The sequence below is a fragment of the Gadus chalcogrammus genome, chromosome 13 (genome assembly GCF_026213295.1).
Source record: "Gadus chalcogrammus isolate NIFS_2021 chromosome 13, NIFS_Gcha_1.0, whole genome shotgun sequence".
NCBI lineage: Eukaryota > Metazoa > Chordata > Actinopteri > Gadiformes > Gadidae > Gadus > Gadus chalcogrammus.
The window spans coordinates 2,165,898-2,188,254 of record NC_079424.1 but is presented as its reverse complement, the minus strand read 5'-3'; the positions used below and the strand labels follow the sequence as shown (position 1 = coordinate 2,188,254).

Here is a 22,357-nt window from a genome sequence, read left to right as displayed (position 1 = left end):
CGCACTAAAGGCGTCTGGTATTTGGGGGGGGGGGGGGGGGGGGTAGAATAGTTCAACACCTAATGTGATCGTCGACGTTATCTTCTTCAGAATTTTCTTAATCTATTGCATCCACCAGTGGGTTTAGGTCCGTGTCGTCGCTGACCTGAATCAATGATTCTCGGTGTCTGCGGACCAATTTATTGATTTGATGTCATCCCAAGCCCCGCCCACCCGGATCCGTCACACAACCCAAAACGAGTGCGTCACACAGGATCTGGATTCAGAAGTTAACGAAGGAGCAAATAAGCCCGAAAGGGACATGCGAGTTAGGCCCTAAGAACACCTGCAATCAACCCACCATTATTTCATCAACGAAGCTCTACCCTGACTTAGGTCTCGTTTAACCTTTGATAATGCACCGCTGGGAATCCGTAAAGTCACAGGCCTGTTTGATAATGAATGAGATTTAAAAGGGCTTGTTTAAGAAGATATGAGGGGGCCGTCCCCGGTGGGGCTGAATGTGAGCAGACTGAGCAGGTGAGTTTTTCCCCAATGCCAAGACGCGTCAATTACCCCCTCTGGTGGCCAAGCGAGGTATTACCGCCACTGGCCTGCAGGGAACCTGTTAGAACAGCATCTGCAGCACATCATGTTGATTCATGGAGTACTACCAGTTTGATGTTTGCTATCACATTATAAAAACATTTATACGTATGCGTTTGTAGTGTCAGTTATTATAATCAGACAACCACGGCTTTTAAATCACATCCATAAATGTGCCAATGTGAAGGGAATGAGTTGCATAGCCTTGAGTCTAGACATTGTACTACAGGACAATATTCAACACATTAACCTGATATAAGTTAGAAATTTAGACTTTCTAGTCAAGTAAGAAACGTATTATAGTAAGTTACATTTACTAAAAGTTATGATGTAGCACGACAGTAAGAAATTGGTTATGTGTACTGTATATTTAAAAAGTGTGTAGCATGTTCTTCAGGCTATACAGTAGTACCCTAAGACATTATTTTTGGATAGTATAGTAATACTGAGTCAGAAATTCGTTTTGTGTATTTTAGTAGAATATGGCTTCTTGGTCTGCTCAGGAAGTATCAAACCATTATAGTTCATCAATATTTTATTTATTTAAGAAATTTAAAAAAAAAATAAACACCAAAGCAGTTTCATACAGTACGTTCGTTACCATCTTGCAAAGCCGACCCGTTAATGTTTTAACTGACGTCCACAGTGAGGTGAAACGACCACAGATTGGGAGGAGACCCGTCTCCTCAAATAGGAAATCAAAAATCTTACACGCACATCTTTCTCCAAAGCAAGGATCACCTCATCTCACAAGTATGATGTGAACCCAACGTTAATAAGATCATTCACCAAACTATCCATTAGTAGACCTGAAGCAATATCACTCCTCAAGGAAGGCAGTAGACTGTTTAGTTATCTTCTGAAACGGGTAAAATCACTACCCTTAAACTATACAATCTACTACCTCACACTGAATGAGCGAATCAAGACGTCTGGGCTGTTGGACGGAGGGCAGCAGCCGGGTCGTAGGGCACCACCAGCGGCCGGTCCTGGCCAGAGGGCAGAAGCGGCGGTGGCCGGGCCCGAGGGCACCAGCGGTCGGGCCGGGCCAGAGGTCAGCAGCGGCGGGCGGGGAGCAGCGGCTGGGCCGGACCGGGCTGGGCCGGGCCGGTGGATAGCAGAGGTCGGACAGGGCCAGAGGGCAGCTGCAGCAGCGGGGCGGAGGGCGAAGTGTCACTGGGACTTTGGGAAAGACAGTAGGTTGAATAGTCATCTCCCAGTGTGGGTGTGACCCTAAAACTATACAACCAACTACCTCATCCCAGAGGCTGAACAGAGCGGCCGTCACACGATTCTTACACCCAATTTCAGCAGCAAGATCGGACTAGTAGGGGGAGAAGGAGCGGTTCCTCACGGAGCACCGAATCACTCGGAGCTGGCATGAAAGTGAAAAGATCTCTTCTGATCTGAATACTGAGGTTTTCTTTTAAATAAATGTAAATGTGTACGATTGCCTGCTAGGCTGACAATGTTGCACACACATCTGCCTGCACGTATTTTATAAATCGTATATAGCTATATATATTTACATCTAGTATTATAAATCACATGTAAGAGGTTAATGTTCAGAGTGAATATTGTTTTAACTAAGCAGGGATCCACATTCCAACGTGGTCGTCCTAGCATGCTAACAGTTTTAGCTAAAAAGGTAGCAACATTCCAACGTGGTTTTCCCATGGATGTCCCTAGCATGCTAACAGTTTGAGCTAAAGGTAGCCACATTCCAACGTGGTTGTGCTAGCGAGCTAACGGTAGCATGCTAACATCAGTCAAAAATGTTGTCACGCACTACGACTGGCACATATTTTACTATGCACGACTATTCGGGGGAATCTACAACGATGTGTTTTTCCTTCCAGAGCACGGAGTGATAATGGTGAACCCACCTGTCGTCCATGTATTCCCCACCCTGCCTTCCTAATTTCTTATTTTTTATAACTGTGTTGGTGGGGCGTCTTCTTCTGGTTCTCACGTTGGTCACCAAACAACTTAAGATGGGATTTACCGCCACCTACTGAAGGAGGAGGATCTGGAGATGAATTCAATGAACCATATTTTACATATTTGGACGTTTTATTCCAGAAACCTCTATTATGAGACGATTAAACTGTAAAACACTTTTTTTTTTGTTCCAAAGATGTAATATTGTTTAATTTTAAAACAAAATCTGCAAGATTATGGTGCGGTTACATTTCAAAACTGGTCGCAAAAAAAACACTCAATAACTGTTAGCCTTTTTTATTTCGGCAATTAGTCACCACGTTAGAATGCAGTAAAACAGTGAATTTCATACAAATTCGCACATTCCTGCCGTGTGTGTGCAGATATGCTTGTCGGTGCTTCTTACGGTTAAGGTGTCCGCCAGTCTACATTTCATCGTGTCCAGAGGGAAGGTTGAGGTCAGGGTGTGGTTTACAGTGTCCTCAACAGACGTCTAACACACGGGAGGCCTATGGTATCTAAAGCAGCACAGTACAGTTGAAGGTATGACAGGTGTCACTCAAACAGAGGCATTTTGCAAAAAAGCAAAATTGGGAGGCAGGTACACACTTCCTATGCAATGCACCAGTGCAGTCAGAAAGTGTGTGTGTGTGTGTGTGTGTGTGTGTGTGTGTGTGTGTGTGTGTGTGTGTGTGTGTGTGTGTGTGTGTGTGTGTGTGTGTGTGTGTGTGTGTGTGTGTGTGTGTGTGTGTGTGTGTTTTATTATTGTGGTGCCAATGAATTGCTTGGACTAGGTTACAAAAGGCGACATTCTTCAATTCTCAACACGATTACAATTATATGTTTTGCATGTGGCCCCAGGCAGGTACAATCCATAATCCATCTTTAAACAATGCAAACTTGCATTTTGTCACCTATGATAACGAGTTCTCAATATAAATCGCTCAAAGACGATAACACACAATGAGGCATTTGCACAGTGTAAATAAAAAATGATATTGTGGTTCAACATTCACCTACGTCCCCTTCCCAATTACCCTATTGATATTTGGGCAGAAAGCACATTTAAATACACATTTCCTTCATTGAAATCGTCCCTTCAGTGCATTTCAACCAGTAGTAACATCAGAAGTGATCCATTTCCTCCACCTTCTACTAAACAGAACAGGACACTTGTCCAGGACACCATAAAAGCAAGTGTAGTGGCACGTTCGAACACAAGATGGCAGTGTTTAGTAGAAAATAAACAATAAAAGTCAAACAAAACCCACGTCTACCCTGCAACACGAAACAATGGCGGACAAATGTTAGAAGAAAACATATTTAAAAACAATCAATAAATAAGGTCAGGGCGAGTTCTGCGGCGTCGGCAGCAAGCAGCTGATTTTTGCCTTGTAATAATGCCCGAATGGTAGAAATGGAAAAGTGTGTTAATGGCGTCTCTCTTCTGACGGTCAGGAGAAGTGTCGGCTCTCCGTGGCTCTCTGCCTCATCTCGTGCAGAACAGGCCGCAGGATGGCCTTTAAAGTCTTGTACAACGCCCGGTTACTCTCCAACTCACCATCCATCTGACGAAGAACACAGAGAGAAGGGGCAAAATGAGAGCTCGTCACAGTTAATCCTAGTTTATTACTATTAGGTCATTTAGCTGCTGCTCTTAGCCAAAGGGACTTTTGAAGAGGTTGTAGCAGAGGAATGTAATCGATGAGCAGGTACGGATATGGGCATTTTGCCTCAGGAAGTCCGCAGTTGACTGCAGACATCGGGATTCGAACCCACAACCTTTCGGCCGGGAGTCATAGGGGTCGGCTTAGCTCAGGATGAGAGCAGTTGTCTTTTAGCCGTTGCTAGTTCGAACCCCAGCTCCTCAAAGCTCCTCCGAGTGTTGATGTGTCCCTGAGCGAGACACTTAACCCTAACTGCTCCTGACGAGCTGGCTGTCGCCTTGCATGGTTGACTCCGCCGTCGGTGTGTCAATGTGTGTATTAACCGATGCAAGTCGCTTTGGATAAAAGCGTCTGCTAAATGCCCTAATTGTGATTGTAATTGAGTCAAAGCGTCCTCACCACCAGACCATCCGACAGACCCTGGCCCTGAGGAGTGATTGAATAGAGTCATGTGACCGTGGAGCCGTACCTTGGTGAAGCCTCGTATGGTCCGGTTGAGGAAGGCCTCCTCCAGGTCCGTGGGGCTGGGGAGGAGGCCGGCCGCACACTCCAGGATACACAGCAGGGTGAGCCGGTGGCCCTGGGGGGTTACACACACCATGAGACGCAACCGCACACACGCGGCCGCACACATGCATTGCCGACACACACGGACACACACACATACATGCAGAGAGACACACACAGAGACGCACACGGAAACACAGGCTCACACTAACATACACGCACGCACGCACGCACACACAGAGACACACAGGCACAGATACACGCAGACACACACGTACACAAACATTCCATGCAGACTTAGATACGCGTCGCACAGACACACACACAGGCCCACAAACCTTGACAAAAAACACACACACACACACACACACACACACACAAACAGAGACAAACAGGCACAGATACACACAGATACACACACACACACACACACACACAGAAACAAAAAAGAGAGGAACATGCACAGATGCACACACACACGGACACACACACACACACACGGACACACACACGGCCTACCTTCTCCAGGGAGTCCAGCGCCCTCTGGGGGTTGTAGCTGCCGTCCCCCATCAGCAGGGCCACGTCGGCCCCGCTGATGACGGGCTCCTTCAGCTGCTCCAGCCAGGACCACATCAGGCCTGACAGCACCACGGGGTCCTGCTCCGCGCACAGCCGCTCCCACGCACCCTCCTGCCCGTTCAGGTCCGCCTGGGGACCCGAGGAGGACCGGAGGAGGACCAGAGGAGGACCAGAGGAGGACCAGAGGAGGACCGGAGGAGGACCGGAGGAGGACCGGAGGAGGACCAGAGGAGGACCAGAGGAGGACCGGAGGAGGACCGGAGGAGGACCGGAGGAGGACCGGAGGAGGACCGGAGGAGGACCGGAGGAGGACCAGAGGAGGACCGGAGGAGGACCAGAGGAGGAACAAGAGTCTTGAGGTTTGGTAAAGGTCCCATGTTATAACGCCTGAGCTGTGTTCGAAATCGTGAATTAACAAATAATTAACAAACGAGAATTCGGACACTATGCTGAACATTTCTCAGCGTAATTTGCGTCAGTAAATGCGCCGGGTATTTGTGTGACGCAGACAGATGGGCCCACATCATGTTAACAAACCGGGCACTCACAAGGAAAGCTGGAGGTTGCATTGATGTTGAACGTAACATTTCCTTGACCAAGTTTTTTTAAATTAATTTTGAATGCACATTTTTTATGTTAAATCCCAAATAAATTGTTGACGTTTATAAACGAAAGCCGGAGACTCCATCATTAAATGTATTCGTTTTCGCGGTTATTCAGCTTCTTCTTCTCCTCCGGAAAAACACGACCGCATTGCATTGTGGTCTACGGGAGTAACATGTAGGGTACTTCGTATGTACACTCAGATTTTGGGTATTTTAAGTGCACTATATAGTGCATGAAATTAACCACTGAGAATTCGAAACACCGCTACAAAATGGCGAGCACCCTATCGTCCGTGATAGGGAACGATTTCGAACACAGCTCTGGTGTCAGTGGGATCAGCCGTTACAAGCCTTTGTAAATCTGCCTCTTCCTGTGTTTTAGTGACATCACAGGTGGGCGTGTCCGCCTAGTTGTGTGCTGGGAAGTTCATTCTACCAGCCCACCCAGTGGACTGTCGCAAACGCCGCTCGTCTCTCCGTCACACATCTAGGTGGACTGATTGATTGATTGATTGAAAACTTTATTGAACAACAATTAACAGAAGTGTTCAAAAGGATTAAAAAACACAATAAAGCCCAAAGGCTTGTTTCCATTGTGGTCCTTACAAGTGGACACGCCCACTTGTGATGTCAGAAGAGGCAGATTTTCAAAACTGCTTGTAGCGGCTAACCCCACTCACACCTTGTGGTATAACATGTCACCTTTAAGTCAACATAAGTGCATTGTGGACGTTCAAAGCTGACTCAGAAAGGACGCATGAACGGTGTGTTTGGTTGTGATGGTTACTGTACCCTAAAGGTTCCCAGCGCTGTACTGGGCCCTACCTGCCACGCCGACACCCTCCTGGTCAGCTCCCGGCCCCTCAGGTCCATGGCCAGCGCCCGGGCCACCAGGAGGCGCCTGGCGTCCATGGGCATGTCCGACTGCAGCCTGACCACCAGGGGCTGGCCGGGAACCTCCAGGACGGCATCCCCTCGCCCGCCACCTCTCCCCGCAGACGAGTCCCCTCCTGGGGCCACGCCGGCCGCCTCCGGCGCCCTCTCTGCTGCTGCGGAGGCGTGCGGCGGTGTGCCACCCTGCGCTCCCCTTCCCTCCTCTGACACCCCTGGACTCTGACGCCCCCCGCCCGGGTGTGAGGGTGTGGGGGACGCCCCGCGCCGCTGGGGCTCTGCTTCTTGTGCGGCGGGGAGGAGGGGCGGAGGGGGGGCGGGAGAGGAGGCGGAGCTCGGGGGGGCGCTGCCAAAGCTGCCGCCGCTGTCCGGGTCCCGGTGGGGGGGGAGGCAGCGGAGGGTGGGGCGCGGGTCGCACGCCGCCGCGAGGGCGGTGTGCGACAGGAAGGGCTTGATTAGCCCATCGACGGGCAGCAGGGGGCGCTGCAGGTGGGGGCGGGGCTCGGGCTGGTAGAGGGCGGAGTCGCTGTAGCTCAGCCGCCGGTTGCCCGGGAGCGGGGGGATGGCGGGGACGTTCCAGGTGGGCCCCTGGACGGCGCCGCCGCCGCCGGTCAGGGGCCGGACCGGGGGGGGCGGGAGGCCGGGGAGGAGGCACGGCGACGGGGGCGGAGCCATGGGGATGCCCTTCCCCCTCATCTCCTTCCCCAGCTGCTGCAAGGCCTGCTGGGACACCGTCTTCTCCACCTCCGCCGCCAGGTCGGGGCGCGGCGGCGGCGGCGGCGGCAACGCCGCCGTGGCGTGGTGGTCCGCCGCCGCGAGGTCGAGCAGCCGCCGGCACGCCAGACGCACGATCTTTGGCACGTTCTTCATCTGGCGCGCCTCGTAGCCGTGCAGCAGGTGGCGCTGGCGGGCAAGGTACTGGGACAGCGTGACGGCGTGGTGGCCGGCGGGCGCCGCGCAGGCGAAGACGCTGCGCAGCGGCGCCAGGAAGGCGGCGAACTCGCGCACGCAGAGCAGCTGGCCGCGCGTCTGGATGGAGTTGGGCCGCTTGGCGCGGACGAACAGGATGGCCTGGTCCGCCGTCATGCGGGCCGTGAAGACCAGGTAGCAGGCCAGCAGCACACCTGGTGGGGGGGGGGGGGTACTGCGGGATGAACTGGTGTGGTGACTCAAGCTGTCGTAAAGCAGAGCCAATGAATGGATGCTGACGAGTAATAACACTAAAATAGTAAAAAACTGTAATAAATGATCATTTTATACTAGAGCTGTCAAGCGATTAAAATATTTAATCGTGATTAATCGCATTAATGTCATAGTTAACTCACGATTAATCGCAAATAATTTTTCTATGCTAAATATCCCTTGATTTTTTCGTCCCATAATTCTTCTCATTTTAATTCTCTTATCAACATAGCCTTGTGCAAATGATTTTTTATTGATAACAACATTGGCATATACTGATCAAAACAGGACGATACAAAAAAAGAGCCTATAGTGCAATTAAACGACTGCTTTGAACAAATGTAATTTGAACATAGCAGTCAGGCTACTGCTTCTTTGTTTTGAGCCAAAGAAAAAAAATAAAAATACTTTTTTTTTTAAATAAAATAATTGCGTCAATCGCGCGATAATTTTTTTAACGCCGTTAAAATTGGTTTGCGTTAACGCCGTTAATAACACGTTTAACTGACAGCTCTACTTTATACACTAAAAAAACTAACCTAGGTCTAAAATCCAAAAATAAATAATGACTTATAGATGAATTATGGTTAACAATTAAACATCTACAATTAAAAATCTGTACTATAGATTATAAACTACCATTTATTAATTTAGCACAGGCTTTAAATGTTAAACATACTTGAACATGTGTGTGCTGTGCACAGCGCAGTGTGCTGGAACAGCCACCACTGCTGCTTCCACCCACCTGTCCTGCCCAGACCAGCGTGGCAGTGGACGGCCATTTTGCCCTCCTGTATAGCGAAGGACATGACCTTCACCATGTCCAAGATGGTGGTCAGGGACGCCACGCCGTAGTCCTTCCACCCAAAGTTGTAGAAGTAAACTGAGGAGAACCAGAGGAAAAATAGTAAGACATCAGAGATCACAGACACCACAGCCTCATCATAAATTATGGCATTATCCACGGTTCATAACTTTGACGCAGACCAAAGCCATTGGACGTCTTTGAGACGCGTTTCCCTGCGTCCTAAATAATGGTTTAGGACACGTGCCAAGTGAGGTGACTCTCTGCAGACTGGGAGAGCTAGAAGATCTCTTCGCCGAATGTTAAAGAGCACAGTTTACGTGACAGCGGGGAAAGTGACAAGCCGCACAAATCGGGTCAAATAAAATCTGTGGCGTGATGTCAGCGGAACCTGCCAAAACAGACCTAAATCTATAGCTCTGGGGACTGTCTGTGTCACTGGCAGAAAGGCAAAGGGCATTTTAAAAGGTACCCTCAGCGCTCGCTATCGAAAGGACGTCAGGTGCACCGAGCAGACGACAGCACAAGGGGAGCAGGCAGGCAGCATAAACAATTAACACCAACGATCCCACTCGAGCCAACAGGCACCAAAGCTAGATCGACAAATAGACAAACTCAGTTCCTAGCAACAGTCGCCCAGGTCCCAGCGGGGGGCCGAGGAGCTGAGGGGAGGGTGGGCCGGATACCCGACGCGGTCCGGCTCTTTCGCCGGAGGCTTGTTGTTGAATGTCAAGCAGTAGGTAAACACTCCTCGCCGAGCCGCCTACTCATCCAGCCCTCCGAGTGGAAGTCTCAGGGGAGCTCATTAGCAGCATGTCTGAATCATGGCTTTAATCCCTTGACATTCAACGGTAGCGAGGGGAAGGAAAAGCGAAATGTGCCTGGAGAGGTAAGAGGAGGGCGCTCGACGACAGAGCGCCTGTCATCATGAGCCGCCTCTTGTGCAAGGATCTGCTTTAAAGAGTAGAAATCTTACCGAGGAATAATTCTCTCTGGGAAAATGACCTCATTTAGGATGATTGCGCAAGGCGAGAGACTTTGTTGGCACAATAAGCAAACAGACCCCAGACAGCTAATATTTATACCTCAATCACAGTCCCGTAGCCCACAAACACAGAGAGGTGATTCACTATACCTATAGATAACTTATAACGAATCATGTTACATTTTGAAGCTGTTTTAATCCAAAGCATCTTACAATACCGCAAGTGGCTCTGTTCTTAGCCGGGCTTTCCCCAGCGGGAATCGAACCCTTAACTCTCGTAGCGTTAATACCCTTCTCTACAAGTTGAGCTCGACCGAACCACAACCACAAACACCCCGTCCTGGCCGACCCATAGACCTTCCGGCCCCAGTGTGTATACCAAAACCACATTGCATCATTCACATGATGTCACCTACATTCCCAGCCACCATCATCGTGGTTCTTCCCCATGTCACCAACATCACCACTTCGGCTTTGTTATTCTATCATTTCTGGTCAAGAAATACCAAGATGGCGGGCTTGAAAACCTGTTTTAGTCGATCTTCAGATCACGCTATTTAAAGGTTTGGTATGGAATTCTTTTTTGGCCATTTTTGCAAAATTACTTGAAATCCTTATCATAACCCACTTACAGCCACTGAGTTAGAAGTACTGACATGAAAATTAAACAAGTCAATCATCTGTGGAACGGGCAGGGCTCGAAAAACTCCAGCCAATGATTTCCAGACCCACCGAGTGGCATTGGACAGTAGTACGTCAATCAAACGGTCGTACTGCACTCCCCCTCCCCCGCTCCCTGCGCGTGACCCCTTCGTGCATGTACTCAAAGCTCGTGACCCAGAGCTTTTCTGTTTGTTGTTATCCTGTGGTAGCTACTGGAGCTAGCTAACTAGCTAATGGCTCGCTCTCGCGCATCTGTGTTCGCTCGTGCGTGATTGCGCGTCCATGTACTTGGAATGGGGGGAGTCAGAGTCAGCGTTGAGGGAGAGGGGGTAGGACCATTCGAGTTGTGTATTTTCAAAATCTGCTGGCGTTTCGCAAATCCCATACCCAACCTTTAAATTCCCCTGTACCCAGAGCCCAGCTGCTACGGACCGCAGGAGGAATGGGGAGGAAGGGGGACTCACTGCCAGCCTCCATGAAGGCCTCCGGGCGGTAGGTGAAGCCGCTCTGGGGCGCCAGGCTGTTGCCACAGCTGGCGTGCTCCCCGGGGCGCTGCAGGTTGATCACCGTCTTCAGGCCGCACCTGGTCACCAAGACAACGCCGCGTCAGCCTGTAGCGATCACGAGCTAACTGCTAGCATGTAAAGCTAGCATGTGAGGATGTAGCGCTGAAGTGCATTTGGAGTTAAGAGGGCTGCTGTTAGATGTTAAGGGTGCTGCTGTTAGCTGTTAGCATGTAGCGTTTGCATGCTAGCATGTAGCACTTACAACACAGCATATACATATTAGGGACTACGGAGGCAAGTTAGCAGCTCTGCTATAATCCGGCATGTTTACAAAGATGTTTAAACATTAATGTTCATTAATGTGCACTGTCCCTATTCAAAAATAAAGCATTTATTATTATTATTTATTTATTATACACTGGTGATTGATCATATAGACACACACATATTTTATGATGTTCATATAATCAATGTAATCAATCAATTTGATCGGAGGCTATTGAAGAGTGCAGTAGAAGAAGCGATACCGTACCTTTGGAATTGCTCGATTACGTTATATTTTTCGATGATTTCAGTTGAAGGCCTTGCCATAGCGAGCAAGTTGTCTGTGATCCTGTAAGAGAAGGTAGTGCAGGTTGATCGCGTTAATCCCAGCTAACCATCATACGGTGTAGAGCACCAACTATTAACCGTATGACGAGAAGGCGTATGCATGATCAGACTTGACTGACGCCACAAAACTTGTTTAACCTCATATTGAATTACCGGAGTGTGCTCGTTATTGAAGTTTCCCCCCCCTTTTTTTTTTTATAAAGTCAATCAATCAATCAATAATTACAACCTCAGTTGTAACTATGAGGTATGCAAAGGAAACGCACAATTAAATATCTGTTACTTGTGAAAGAGTAAGGGGGAACTATGGAGACCATCCCTTCTGACAACAGAGGAATAATCAATGTGAAAGGGCAGGGATATTGATCAGGTTAATGATTTGTTCCTACGTGAACCGTGGCTGCCTATGTGCATACAGACACTGAACCGAGAGAACTGATATGAAGCGATAATAGAGGGAGAGATAAGATAGGGAGAGAGGAGAGAGAGAAACATCACCGCTGCATTGGTAGGAAGACACAGTAGGGCGTTTGCCATCTAAAGAGTAGAATTGCAAATGAATACATAATTGGGACATTATTTATGACTTCCCTCATGATGTCATGCAAGACACAAAACAGGGATGGATGAGAGACTGGAGCTAGAGAGATATACGAGACGGAGAGAGAGTGAAAGCAAGAAGTACAGGAGATCAGCGAGGTGAGACACAAGACACTTGGATTCAACAAGCAGAGAGCGGAATAAAGCCGTGCCCCCTCGCTTCCAACACCAACTCATAACTAATTAAGCTCTCCAAGTTGCTCTGAATAACTAAAGCCTAAATATGCTCAATAACACGTCCCCAAATTACGCCACAAAACTAAATGCGATCGAAGCTGCAAATCGACCAAATCCAAAACAAAGAGCGAGAGAGCAGAACGACTCCATAACAACAGCAACAGAAGCCCTGACGGACTCTGACATGACAGAGACGATCCACACATTAGTAATCGCTCGTGGGCCGAGAGACCCACCAGGATGAGTAGAGGCCCTTGACGGCCTGCTCCTCGTCGCTCCAGCGCGAGGGGTTCTCGTACTTGCAGGCCTTGCCCCCGCACGCCATGGAGCACTGCATGTGGCCGGGGATGACGTGGCGCAGTGTCTCCCCCATCTTGGTGTACTTGGCCGTGGGGACCCTCGTGTTGGCTGCAGGGTGGGGTGAGACAGACCGCAAAGGGGCAACATGAGACAGTGATAAGACAAGGGTTTCTACATCGGGCGCACAGCAATGCTATGATAATTGTATATGATCATTAGTGCCGTCAGTTAAACGCGTTATTAACGGCGTTAACGCAAACCAATTTTAACGGCGTTCATTTTTTTATTGCGCGATTATCGCAATTCTTTTATTAAAAAAATAAATAAAAAGCAAGCAGTAGCTTGACTGCTATGTTCAAGGCAGTATCTTTGTATGTTCATCGTTTAATTGCACTATAGGCTTTTTTTTTGTATCGTCCTGTTTTGATCAGTATATGCCAATGTTGTTATTAATAAAAAAACATTTGCACAAGGCAGGCCGATGCACTTCTACATGTTGATAAGAACATTAAAATGAGAACAATTAATGGGACAAAGAAATCAAGGGATATTTAGCATAGAAAAAAAGAATTGCGATTAATCGTGAGTTGAATATGACATTAATGCGATTAATCGCGATTAAATATTTTAATCGCTTGACAGCTCTGATGATAATATGTTGTCATGCAACACTAGAAGACGCTTTCATCGATAGATACTCACAACAAGTCTCACAACAACAATCAAAGCACACCATCAAAACTAAAGAAGCAATGGAACCACCAACACTAAAAACGTGTCAGCAAACAGCAAACACTTTTTGTGTGGGAAATACATCGATATGCAAAGGCAGGGCGCGTAAATGGATTTACACCACAGCAACCTTTAGTTTAAACACAAAGGCAGTTAAGAAAGGACAATCCTTAGAAAGACAATACCAGACATCAAGCCGCTTCACAGCGCAACGTGCAAGCCTGAAGCAAACGCAGCGACGAGGAGCGACGCAGAGCGGCTCACTGCTCGCGGCGGCGAGAGCAGCGGCGCGGCGGTCATTACATCTCCTGGCGGGGGGGCGCTCGGTCGGCCCGGCTGATGGTGCTGCCGGCCGCGCGGGGGGGGGCTGGAGCTGCTCCAGACTGACGGCCACCATCACCCTCTGGGTGGAGCAGGGGAGCAGCTGGAGGCCGGAGCTGCCGCTGTACCGCCGCCGCCGCGGGGCCCGGCTCCCGCCCCGGCGGAGCAGCACCTTCAGCAGGACCTCCGAGGCCGAGTGTCGGCGGTCCGGGCGTCGACGCACGCCGTCCGCCGCCGCCGCCGCCGCGCCCTCCCCCCCGGCCAGCGAGCGGCGCACGCTGCGGTGCATCCCGCAAGGTCGTCCGTCCCCCGGGGGAAGAGCGAGAGTGATGGTGCGAGGGCGAGCGAGAGTGATAAAGTGCGCGATCGAGAGTGTGCGAGCGAGAGTGAGAGTGAGAGAGTGTGCGAGAGCGAGAGTGAGAGAGTGTGCGAGAGCGAGAGTGAGAGAGTGTGCGAGCGAGTCTGGGAGTACCGGTGTGTGTGTGTGAGAGAGAACGAGTGTGAGAGAGAACGAGTGTGAGAGAGGACGAGTGTGAGAGAGGACGAGTCCTAGAGTGCGTGTCTGTGTGGGACAGCTGTGTGAGAGTGCGTGTCTGTGTACGACCGCTGTGTGAGAGTGTGTGTCTGTGTGGGACCGCTGTGTGTGAGAGAGTGAGAGACAGAGCGAGCGGCAGCGGCGCCGTGTGCTGCAGACGAGAACGAGCGGACGGGGCGGGTCGGACCGATCGGGGGGGTAGTGCCCGGCCGTGACTCACAGCCGGATGCCAGCGGTTAGAGGAGGGGTGGCCAATAGGATCCGCCGCTTCCCGCCCGCGACATTTGAGGCGTTGTCATGACAACCACCTATGAAGCCATCACCGGGGAGGCGGACAGGGTTGGGGGTGGGGTTGTCGGGGGAGGACGTGCACGTTGTAAAACACAACGGACACCTTGTGCGCGTGCACGTGCACACACACTCACACACACACCTACATCATTGATTGTTGGGGGTTGTTCTGGGAAAATGATAAAAACAGCCCTTGTTTGATCTAAAGGCCAGATGTGGGGGTGGTGAGAGTGCCCACTACACATCCTGCACACAGACAAGACTATTCAATCAGAGTTTGCTCTCGCTGCTTTTCCATTACATCAACAACGTCTGAGTGGTTTATATAACCCGGAGGGCGCTCTCATGTGACAGCCAAACAAATATCGCTCAAGGATTCCCAATTGGAAACGCTTTCTCTGGATATTGCATTACAAAAGCCCGCAATGAGATTACTCCAACGGGGCCAACGTATTGGCGGTTTCATTCCGTGTGTGCTTTTGATAAAACTGTCACGAAGCAGCCACTCCTGATAAACGTCCACCGTGTTGACAGATGAACACACAAAGACATTGAGGGAGACATCAGTGATGAAATATGGACTGATGGATGCAGCCAATGTATGCCCGTGCTCGACCACAAACCCCCACGGCCCTTCAGAAGGGATGAGCTCAGCATAAGGAGTGAGCAAAGAGGCTGACCCGTCCCGCAAGCTCGTTAATTAATGCTTTAAGTGCCTGATCTCACCCGGCCCTGTTTTAACAAAAGTGCCGGTACAACTTAACAGAAGACAAGGTGAAGATTTAACACCATGAATCATGATATCATTCCTTAGCACCTTGCTTTCTGGTTGTGTACCTTATGCAGATATTATATAACATTTCCAGAAAATAAAAAATATTTTTTTTTTCGATAGACAATATTGCTGCTCAGATTGTATGTAATATATCACGCTTATTCAAATATTATTTTGGCAGTTGCTTTTTAAGTGGAAATCTCAAAGATTTGAAATTACATGGAAAAATGAAATTTAAAGAACTATCCTTCGCCGAATGTGGCAAGACGGACCAATATCCACTCCCACAACATCGTTTCACATTTAAACCAAATTTATAATATTCCATTTTCCTCCCAGTTTAGCAAATGGATGCTCAATGACGCCATGTAAGTCCCCTTAATAAATAATGCATTAAGCAAAAAAAGTTATACAATTTTAATTTCAAAGGTTGATATCATCAACACCTGTTGGTGCAAACTCTTTTTAGTCCAGAAAAATACAAGCATCTCAACACAGGCCAATATAGCATGTCTGCATTTAAGTCCCAATCATCACACAGAACAATAAAACTCCATTCCACTCACACAAAATAGCATTAACCCCATCTCATAGGTTCCCTACTGTTGGTTTATGAACCATGAAAAACTCCAGCCACACACACACACACACACACACACACAATCAGTGGAAACCATCAGACACCATCCACTGAGCGAGTAACAGCACTTCCTCCACAAGGCTCCCCCCAGCGACCGGCCGTTCGCCCCTCACCTGTGTCCATGTCTGGGTCCATGTCTCCGCAGCAGACTCCACTGGGCGAGTAGGGCAGGTCGCTCAGCACTCCGACAGCAGCTGCCATGGCAGGGACTGCGAGGTGGGGATAAACATGAGTCAGGGAGGGGGGTGGAGGTGTGGTGGAGGAGGAGGAGGAGGAGGAGGAGGAGGAGGAGGAGGAGGAGGAGGAGGAGGAGCCGGGGGCGTAGGAACACACAACAGAAAGGCACACAGGTAAAAGGTTTCCGCGGATGAGGCAGAGGCAGCCACTCAACGCGTGAACCAGCTCTGTACCACGACAACGGTGGAGTCAGGAGTGTGGAGCTGAGGGAGGAGGGGGTGAGGAGGGTGGGTGGTGCAGGTGGTGGAGGGGGGGGATGCAACCTGAGCTGGCGTGTCACAAGATCATGTGTCAGGCCGACCGTCGCACCTCTGGGATCAAGGGAGGGGGGGCGTGGTCCAGGGAGGAGAACAGCAGAAAGTAGGACGAGAGAGCCGCGACCGGGGACTCAGGGCTCGCCGACACAGCAGCCAATTAAAACTCTTCCGATGAGAGGGGCCGCTAAAGAAGATGGAATGTGTTGCGTGTCGCAGGCCGTCGGTGCGTTGCTAATCTGTGCGTTTGCAACGCGATCCTCCTCATGGCAGGGGTGGGGAGTTTTCAAGCCTAGCTGGGTGGCGATGGCACGACGCCACCGGGGTTAATAATTGATGGTAGGCTGACACTGTAGCCACAGCGGCCTGACAGGCGGACAGAAGAGGCATGCCTCCCTGATTTGAACATGTGATTTTACACAGGACTTATTGGTGTGTCGTAACACAACGCTCCCGGATCGTCTGTGTTACCGGGGCTAATAAATGATCACTTCACACACCAGTGGCTACGGTTTCACAATGGACTGGTGATTTGGTTTATAAGTACGTACCATAATTACACATGGATGCTTTACATTATTAACCAACTGCTATTACTACGGTTTACTCCTTGGATTTGGATGAATGCGTCCTAGCAGGTGCTTTCATCCAAAGAGAGTTCAGACGCATGTCAGTAAGGAGAAGGTAGAGGTGAAGTATCCACGCTCTAGACTAGGCTACTGTTTAGGCTGAGGACATGGGGGATTAAAGCCAATAACCTTTCAGCCTACGAAACAGCCGACATGCTTTAGCTATCAGGCGGTTGGTTTAGCATAGGTTGAGAGGTTTGATTTGATTGCAACTGGAAAGTTGCTAGTTTGATTCTTGCTCCTCATAGCTGAGTCAGGTGTACCTGCCACCTCACCCTAACTGCTGTCACCTTGCATGGTGGACTCTGCCATGAACGTGTGTTTAATCTGTAAATCTTTAAGTCTGCTATGTGCCCTAAATGTAAAATGTAAATGTAATATCAGCAGGCTGTTCTAATGTGTAAACACTGAGGGTAATAATCAAGAATCTTCAAGCTCATCCATCGATTAAAAAAGGCTCATCCACACACATCCAACACTGGCTTCACAGTTCTCCCCAGGGATCTTACGTTGGGTTCGTACTTTGGGTTTGTGACGATCTAGTGGCACTGGGGGGGAGAGGTGCTATGAATGCTGGTGGCGGCTGTTGCCAGCCCGGCAGACGGCAGACAGCAGGAGCAGTGTGGGAAGGGACAGACGTTTCCACCAAGCTCGCTGTCACAGGACAGGAGCATTCCTCTTTGCTGATCCCCGATCTCAGAAACTGACCGTTGTGGTTTATGTAGCTCCAGAGTTACATTTAGAACATGCTTTGTTTAGATGTGCTTTCTCGAGTGTACATTTTGACTAGAACTTCCTTCCTCCCTTTTTGGGGGATCCTTGGACAGCCAGATGACAATAGAAATGTATATGTTCTTTCAAGGATGAAAGATCTTCCAATACCCCCATACGCAGATCAATATGTTGACTGCAAAACTCTAAAACAACATGATGCATGAGGATAAAGTGATGAGTAGACACTGGGGCGTCGGTACTCTGTGGGAGGGCGCCCTCTGCTGGAGGAGCCGAGGGCTGGATGAGACTATATCTCCTTATCTTATAGAGAAATACACACAATCAACCTACCGTACATCGGTAGTACATTCGACTTCATCACCACGCATTCATTAATTTGCCGTGTGCGTTGGCAGATATGAATCAAATACATGTCATGTAACGTTAAGTTTTGGGTTATCTTTCGACATACGCGTGGTTCTGTGATTAAATCACAATGGTCACTGAAATGCAGTATATTTAGTATTTTGGATGAGAAACACCAGGCATATGCCTAACTTTGTACTTCAGGTTTAAGTTAGAATTGGACCATCAGACACCATGCACAGGCACTGGTTTTTACAATGTCCCTGATTTATCCTGACAGACCCACACTTGCTGCACTCTTACTAATGTCCAGCATTAGCTTTATCATAAGAGGCTCTCATTTCTAATTTTATCTCCAAGCACGCATGCATGTCCACTCAGAAAAGAGAAGCGACTGGAAACACACCCAAACTAGTCTGAGTGGTGCTGATGCTGCATGCTAACGGGTTAGCACGCTAGCGCTAGGTAAACAGACGATGGTCGGCCTAACCTACCTTATCCGTCTACTGCATATCAGCTTCTATCCTTCGGGTTTTCAACAAAGATATCAAATACTCATCCGATATGTTGGCGTTACACATTTTTGCACAATTAAACAAACATATGGCACAATAGAGAGCTGTACTCGTCGTAATCCTCATCGTTCGGCCAGCTAGCCAAGCTAGCTAACGAGCTACATTAGCAGCCTGACATGTTGTGTTGTGATGCTGCGGTCACGTGACCCCATCCCAGTGGCCGCCCTGTGGTCATCACCAGTGTTGCCAGGTTGTGCGGGAAATCTGGCCCAATCTGGCAACACCGGTGGTCATCACCCACTTACACACTCTGTTTGAAACCTGAAGAAAAACACATCTGATGGTTTCCAGCAGCTGAAATGGGAGGATTTAAGGGCATTTTTTGTTTATTAATGAATTGATCATAATTGTGATTCAGTTCTTTGGGTGTTTTAGTAGACTGTTTCAAGATTTGAATTATGCATACCTTATGGTCAAATCATGGGTTCTCCTTTGATTTTTAGTATCCAGTAAACTGGAGCTCCCAGTTTAATTAGGCTGCATCTTAATTATTAGTAACTTGCGTTTATGAACAATTCTGTTTCAACAGAGTATGCCTAATTGATTTCCATGTAGTCCATTTGGGGAATTAAGTCTTAACCCAAACCTATTTTGGTGGAGAAACCTAAACAAATAGAAAATATAAATGTTTGTAGATCCAACTTAATTGATCTTATTTCAAAGCCCAAATGATCAATGGCAATTGAAGTTGCAGAAGGAAGCATTCATGGTTCATGCGTATTTGTGAACTTATGAAGATTAAATGGTTAGCAGGCCTCCTCTGTATTTTGTCAGTGTGTCGTATTACCACTCTTAATTTGAATTATGAATCTAGGATTTAAAAGTTTACATTATGAACTGCAGTGTTAACATCACAACAGAATTGCCCACAATAACTAAGAAATGGAAACTCACTCAGTATAACAATTAATAGCCCAACCGAAATAAGCAAAATCAAAGGTAGTATCTTAGATGAGATGTCGTAAAAAAACGAGTACCCAATTATCTGTTAGTTTTATAGGCCTATTTGATTTTGTCTCTTTACGAGCCGGTTGCTCTTAAAAGTAATCAATGTAACATTGATGAGAACATGTCATCCATACCAAATAACAAGTTATCCTGAAAAATGATAAATAAGAAAAAACAGTTCTGAGCTGGAGTGTGAAGATATCAGGGATCATAGCACCTTTGTGCTGGGAGTCAACGACATTATCAAGTCCTTTCTCGGTTGGTTTCAGTCCATTCAAATAACAAATACAGGTAATTAGTAGGCTTATTTGACTTTATGGATACAAGACACGAATTCAATATTATTTCGAATTCTTCGATCTTACTTTAATTTTTTTTGTCGTACTCGAATTAGATTTGAATCAGTTTAGCCCTTACATCAAGGGGCCTAAAACAAAAAGACCCCCACGCTACAGATCTGTCTTTTTAGAAAGTGGTCTTCAGGAGATCAAAGAGTTAACTCCGATGTTCCAGTCTTGATATATGGTTGGTCCGAGAGGGACTATAAGCAGAACAACAAGTTATGAACATCTATTCTGGAATGAGAAAATTAAAAAAAAATCAAACTCGAATATTAATAAAATATGTGCATGCCAATCCAAACGTATAAACAGACCGAGATTTCAATCAGAAACAAATCTCCAACATTGGGTCACAATGTGTATCTACTACATAGGCACCGCGTAGGCCTATTGCTCCCTGCAGAATCACTGAGGGTGTGACTTTAAGACCCAACCAAACGATATCTCCAACAAGACATGCAATGCAGAAGAAGTTAAGGGCTTTGCACCTACTGTGGGTCGGGGAGGCGAGAGGACGAGGAGCCGAGAGTCGATCCCTCAGGCGGGCGGGGCTTAAGGTCCGCACTCATAAGCGCCTCAACTCCTAAAGTCAGTGTCAGGTGACTCGCTCCACGGCAGACCAAGGTTAAGAGCTCTCTCTGCACAACATACTGGGAATAAACAATGCGCTTTGGGTCGCTTTTGTTCAACTCATGGTAACAACAATTTAAACCGTTTAAAGCCACGTGAACTCCGCGCTTAGCCCCACAGACGAGGACCCAGGGACGCACCAGAGTTTGGGACTTTTGGACGCGTTGCGTTTCTTTCTGTTTCATTACGCTCGGGGATGATTTAAGTTTCCCGAGGAGAGCACAAGGGATGTGAGTCTGGAGAACACTTCTTGGCGTTAAAGGAGTGGTCATCGCGTTAAAAGAGAATAAAGGGAAAGCGTTGAGTCATTTTGGGTGATCCGATAAAATGCAGCATCCCTTGGATATGGGAGCGCATTATTACCCGCCCGAAGCACACCCCGACCACCGGTCACACCGCTACAGGAGTTTCATGATCGAGGAGATCCTGACCGACCACCCGGAGCGCAAGGTGTCCACCCCGGCCGGGGAGCTGCTCAAGTTCGGCGTCCAGGCGCTGCTGTCGGCGCGGCCGTTCCACAGCCACCTGGGTAAGACGCTGCGAACTTATGGCTGATATTTGAGTTTAGGTTTTATTGAAACACAGTTAGAAGTAGAGCACAGACTAGGCCAGCACATTTTTTTCTCTGAAATGTATAGTCTGTTAATAAATAAACGTTGCACTCAGACAATAAACCCTTTGCGTAAAACCGATGTAGATTTTAGATTTTAAGTTTAGATTAGAAAAAGGGGATGTTTTCTAATAAAATACGTATGTGGGTTTATTCAGATTTTAATATATAAAGATAGCGATTAAAACTCCTTCGATTTGGGATACAATGATTTATTATAAAGCCTAACCAGTTTTTATTCAAATTCGTCATTCGAAAACGAACCCAATGTGCAGACCTGGATGTAAAGTGTTTTGTATGGTGTTACATTTTCTATCAAATATTAATCAGGAAATATATATAAAAAAGAGCCGTGTTAATAATATAATATCTTACTCAGCGCGCCGATACGGATTAAAAACATGTTTATATTTGCATTAATCCTAAATTACCTCTCCAAATAATTGAAGATGGGTTATGCCCTTCTTGAACAAAAATGAATGAAAATCCTCATTCAAAAATAAACTAAACTATGCTGAAAATAACTTAACTAAAACGTTCTGAGTTTAAGGAAACATATTGTGAAAGCATCCTGGTTGTAATTATTAAAAATAACAACAGGACCACAACTCGTTCCTTTGGGCCTCTAACGGATCTGGTGCAACTTAAATTATCCCAAAGGCGCATTGTTTCTAAAGCCTTATTTAGAAAAGCCTAAAATAACCAATAGCCACTGAACACACAATGTAGACTAAGGCTATACACGAGCTGACTTGTCCACGTTGTTCCTTTTCTCTCTCCACAGTGTTAAAGGCCGAGCAGGCGAGCCTCCTTAAGTTCCCCATGTCCCCGCTCTCTTGCTCGCTCGGGCCCATGGGCTCGCCGCTACTCTCCGGGCCTCCGGGCATGCAGCTCGGCTCTGCGTCGCACCACCTGCCGCTAGACCTCCACCTCCGCAGCAAGCTGGAGCACCACGGCTCCGACGGCAGCAAGACCAAGAAGGGCCGGCGCAGTCGGACGGTGTTCACGGAGCTCCAGCTGATGGGGTTGGAGAAGAGATTCGAGAAGCAGAAGTACCTCTCCACGCCTGATAGGTAGGTCAAGTGCTGAGCGTGTACTTCAAAATAAAACACATAAATAGTCTGTAATTACGCAAAGCCTCGCACTATTGCCGT

At 48.0% G+C, this 22,357-nt stretch overlaps 2 protein-coding genes across 2 annotated transcripts in view; one reads left to right on the top strand and one right to left on the bottom strand.

The window, feature by feature from the left end:
* Positions 1 to 2,640: 2,640 nt before the first annotated feature.
* ptpdc1a (protein tyrosine phosphatase domain containing 1a) lies at positions 2,641 to 18,797 on the bottom strand. The gene is made up of 10 exons (XM_056606390.1): positions 18,594 to 18,797; positions 16,013 to 16,108; positions 12,542 to 12,713; positions 11,449 to 11,529; positions 10,875 to 10,993; positions 8,703 to 8,840; positions 6,710 to 7,899; positions 5,220 to 5,408; positions 4,663 to 4,773; positions 2,641 to 4,094 (listed from the first exon to the last, which is right to left on the bottom strand). The coding sequence occupies exons 2-10, from the start codon at positions 16,098 to 16,100 to the stop codon at positions 3,981 to 3,983; spliced, it is 2,202 nt and encodes a 733-aa protein (XP_056462365.1). The 5' UTR covers positions 16,101 to 16,108; positions 18,594 to 18,797; the 3' UTR covers positions 2,641 to 3,980.
* A 1,777-nt stretch (positions 18,798 to 20,574) lies between these two features.
* The window catches only part of barx1 (BARX homeobox 1), a 3,559-nt gene continuing 1,776 nt past the window's right edge, over positions 20,575 to 22,357 (top strand). The window contains exons 1-2 of the mRNA XM_056606111.1: positions 20,575 to 21,122; positions 21,988 to 22,276. Of these exons, the coding sequence (XP_056462086.1) occupies positions 20,921 to 21,122; positions 21,988 to 22,276 (491 nt within the window). The 5' untranslated portion in view covers positions 20,575 to 20,920. The remainder of the gene's footprint in view (positions 21,123 to 21,987; positions 22,277 to 22,357) is intronic.

Coding starts and splice junctions, on each gene's coding strand:
- ptpdc1a (XM_056606390.1), bottom strand. CDS start 16,100: ATGGCAGCTGCTGTCGGAGTGCTGAGCGACCTGCCCTACTCGCCCAGT. Junction 8,841..10,874: donor GGCCTTCATGGAGGCTGGCA/GTGAGTCCCCCT, acceptor GGTTCTCCTCAG/TTTACTTCTACAACTTTGGG. Junction 7,900..8,702: donor CGCTGGTCTGGGCAGGACAG/GTGGGTGGAAGC, acceptor CCCCCCCACCAG/GTGTGCTGCTGGCCTGCTAC.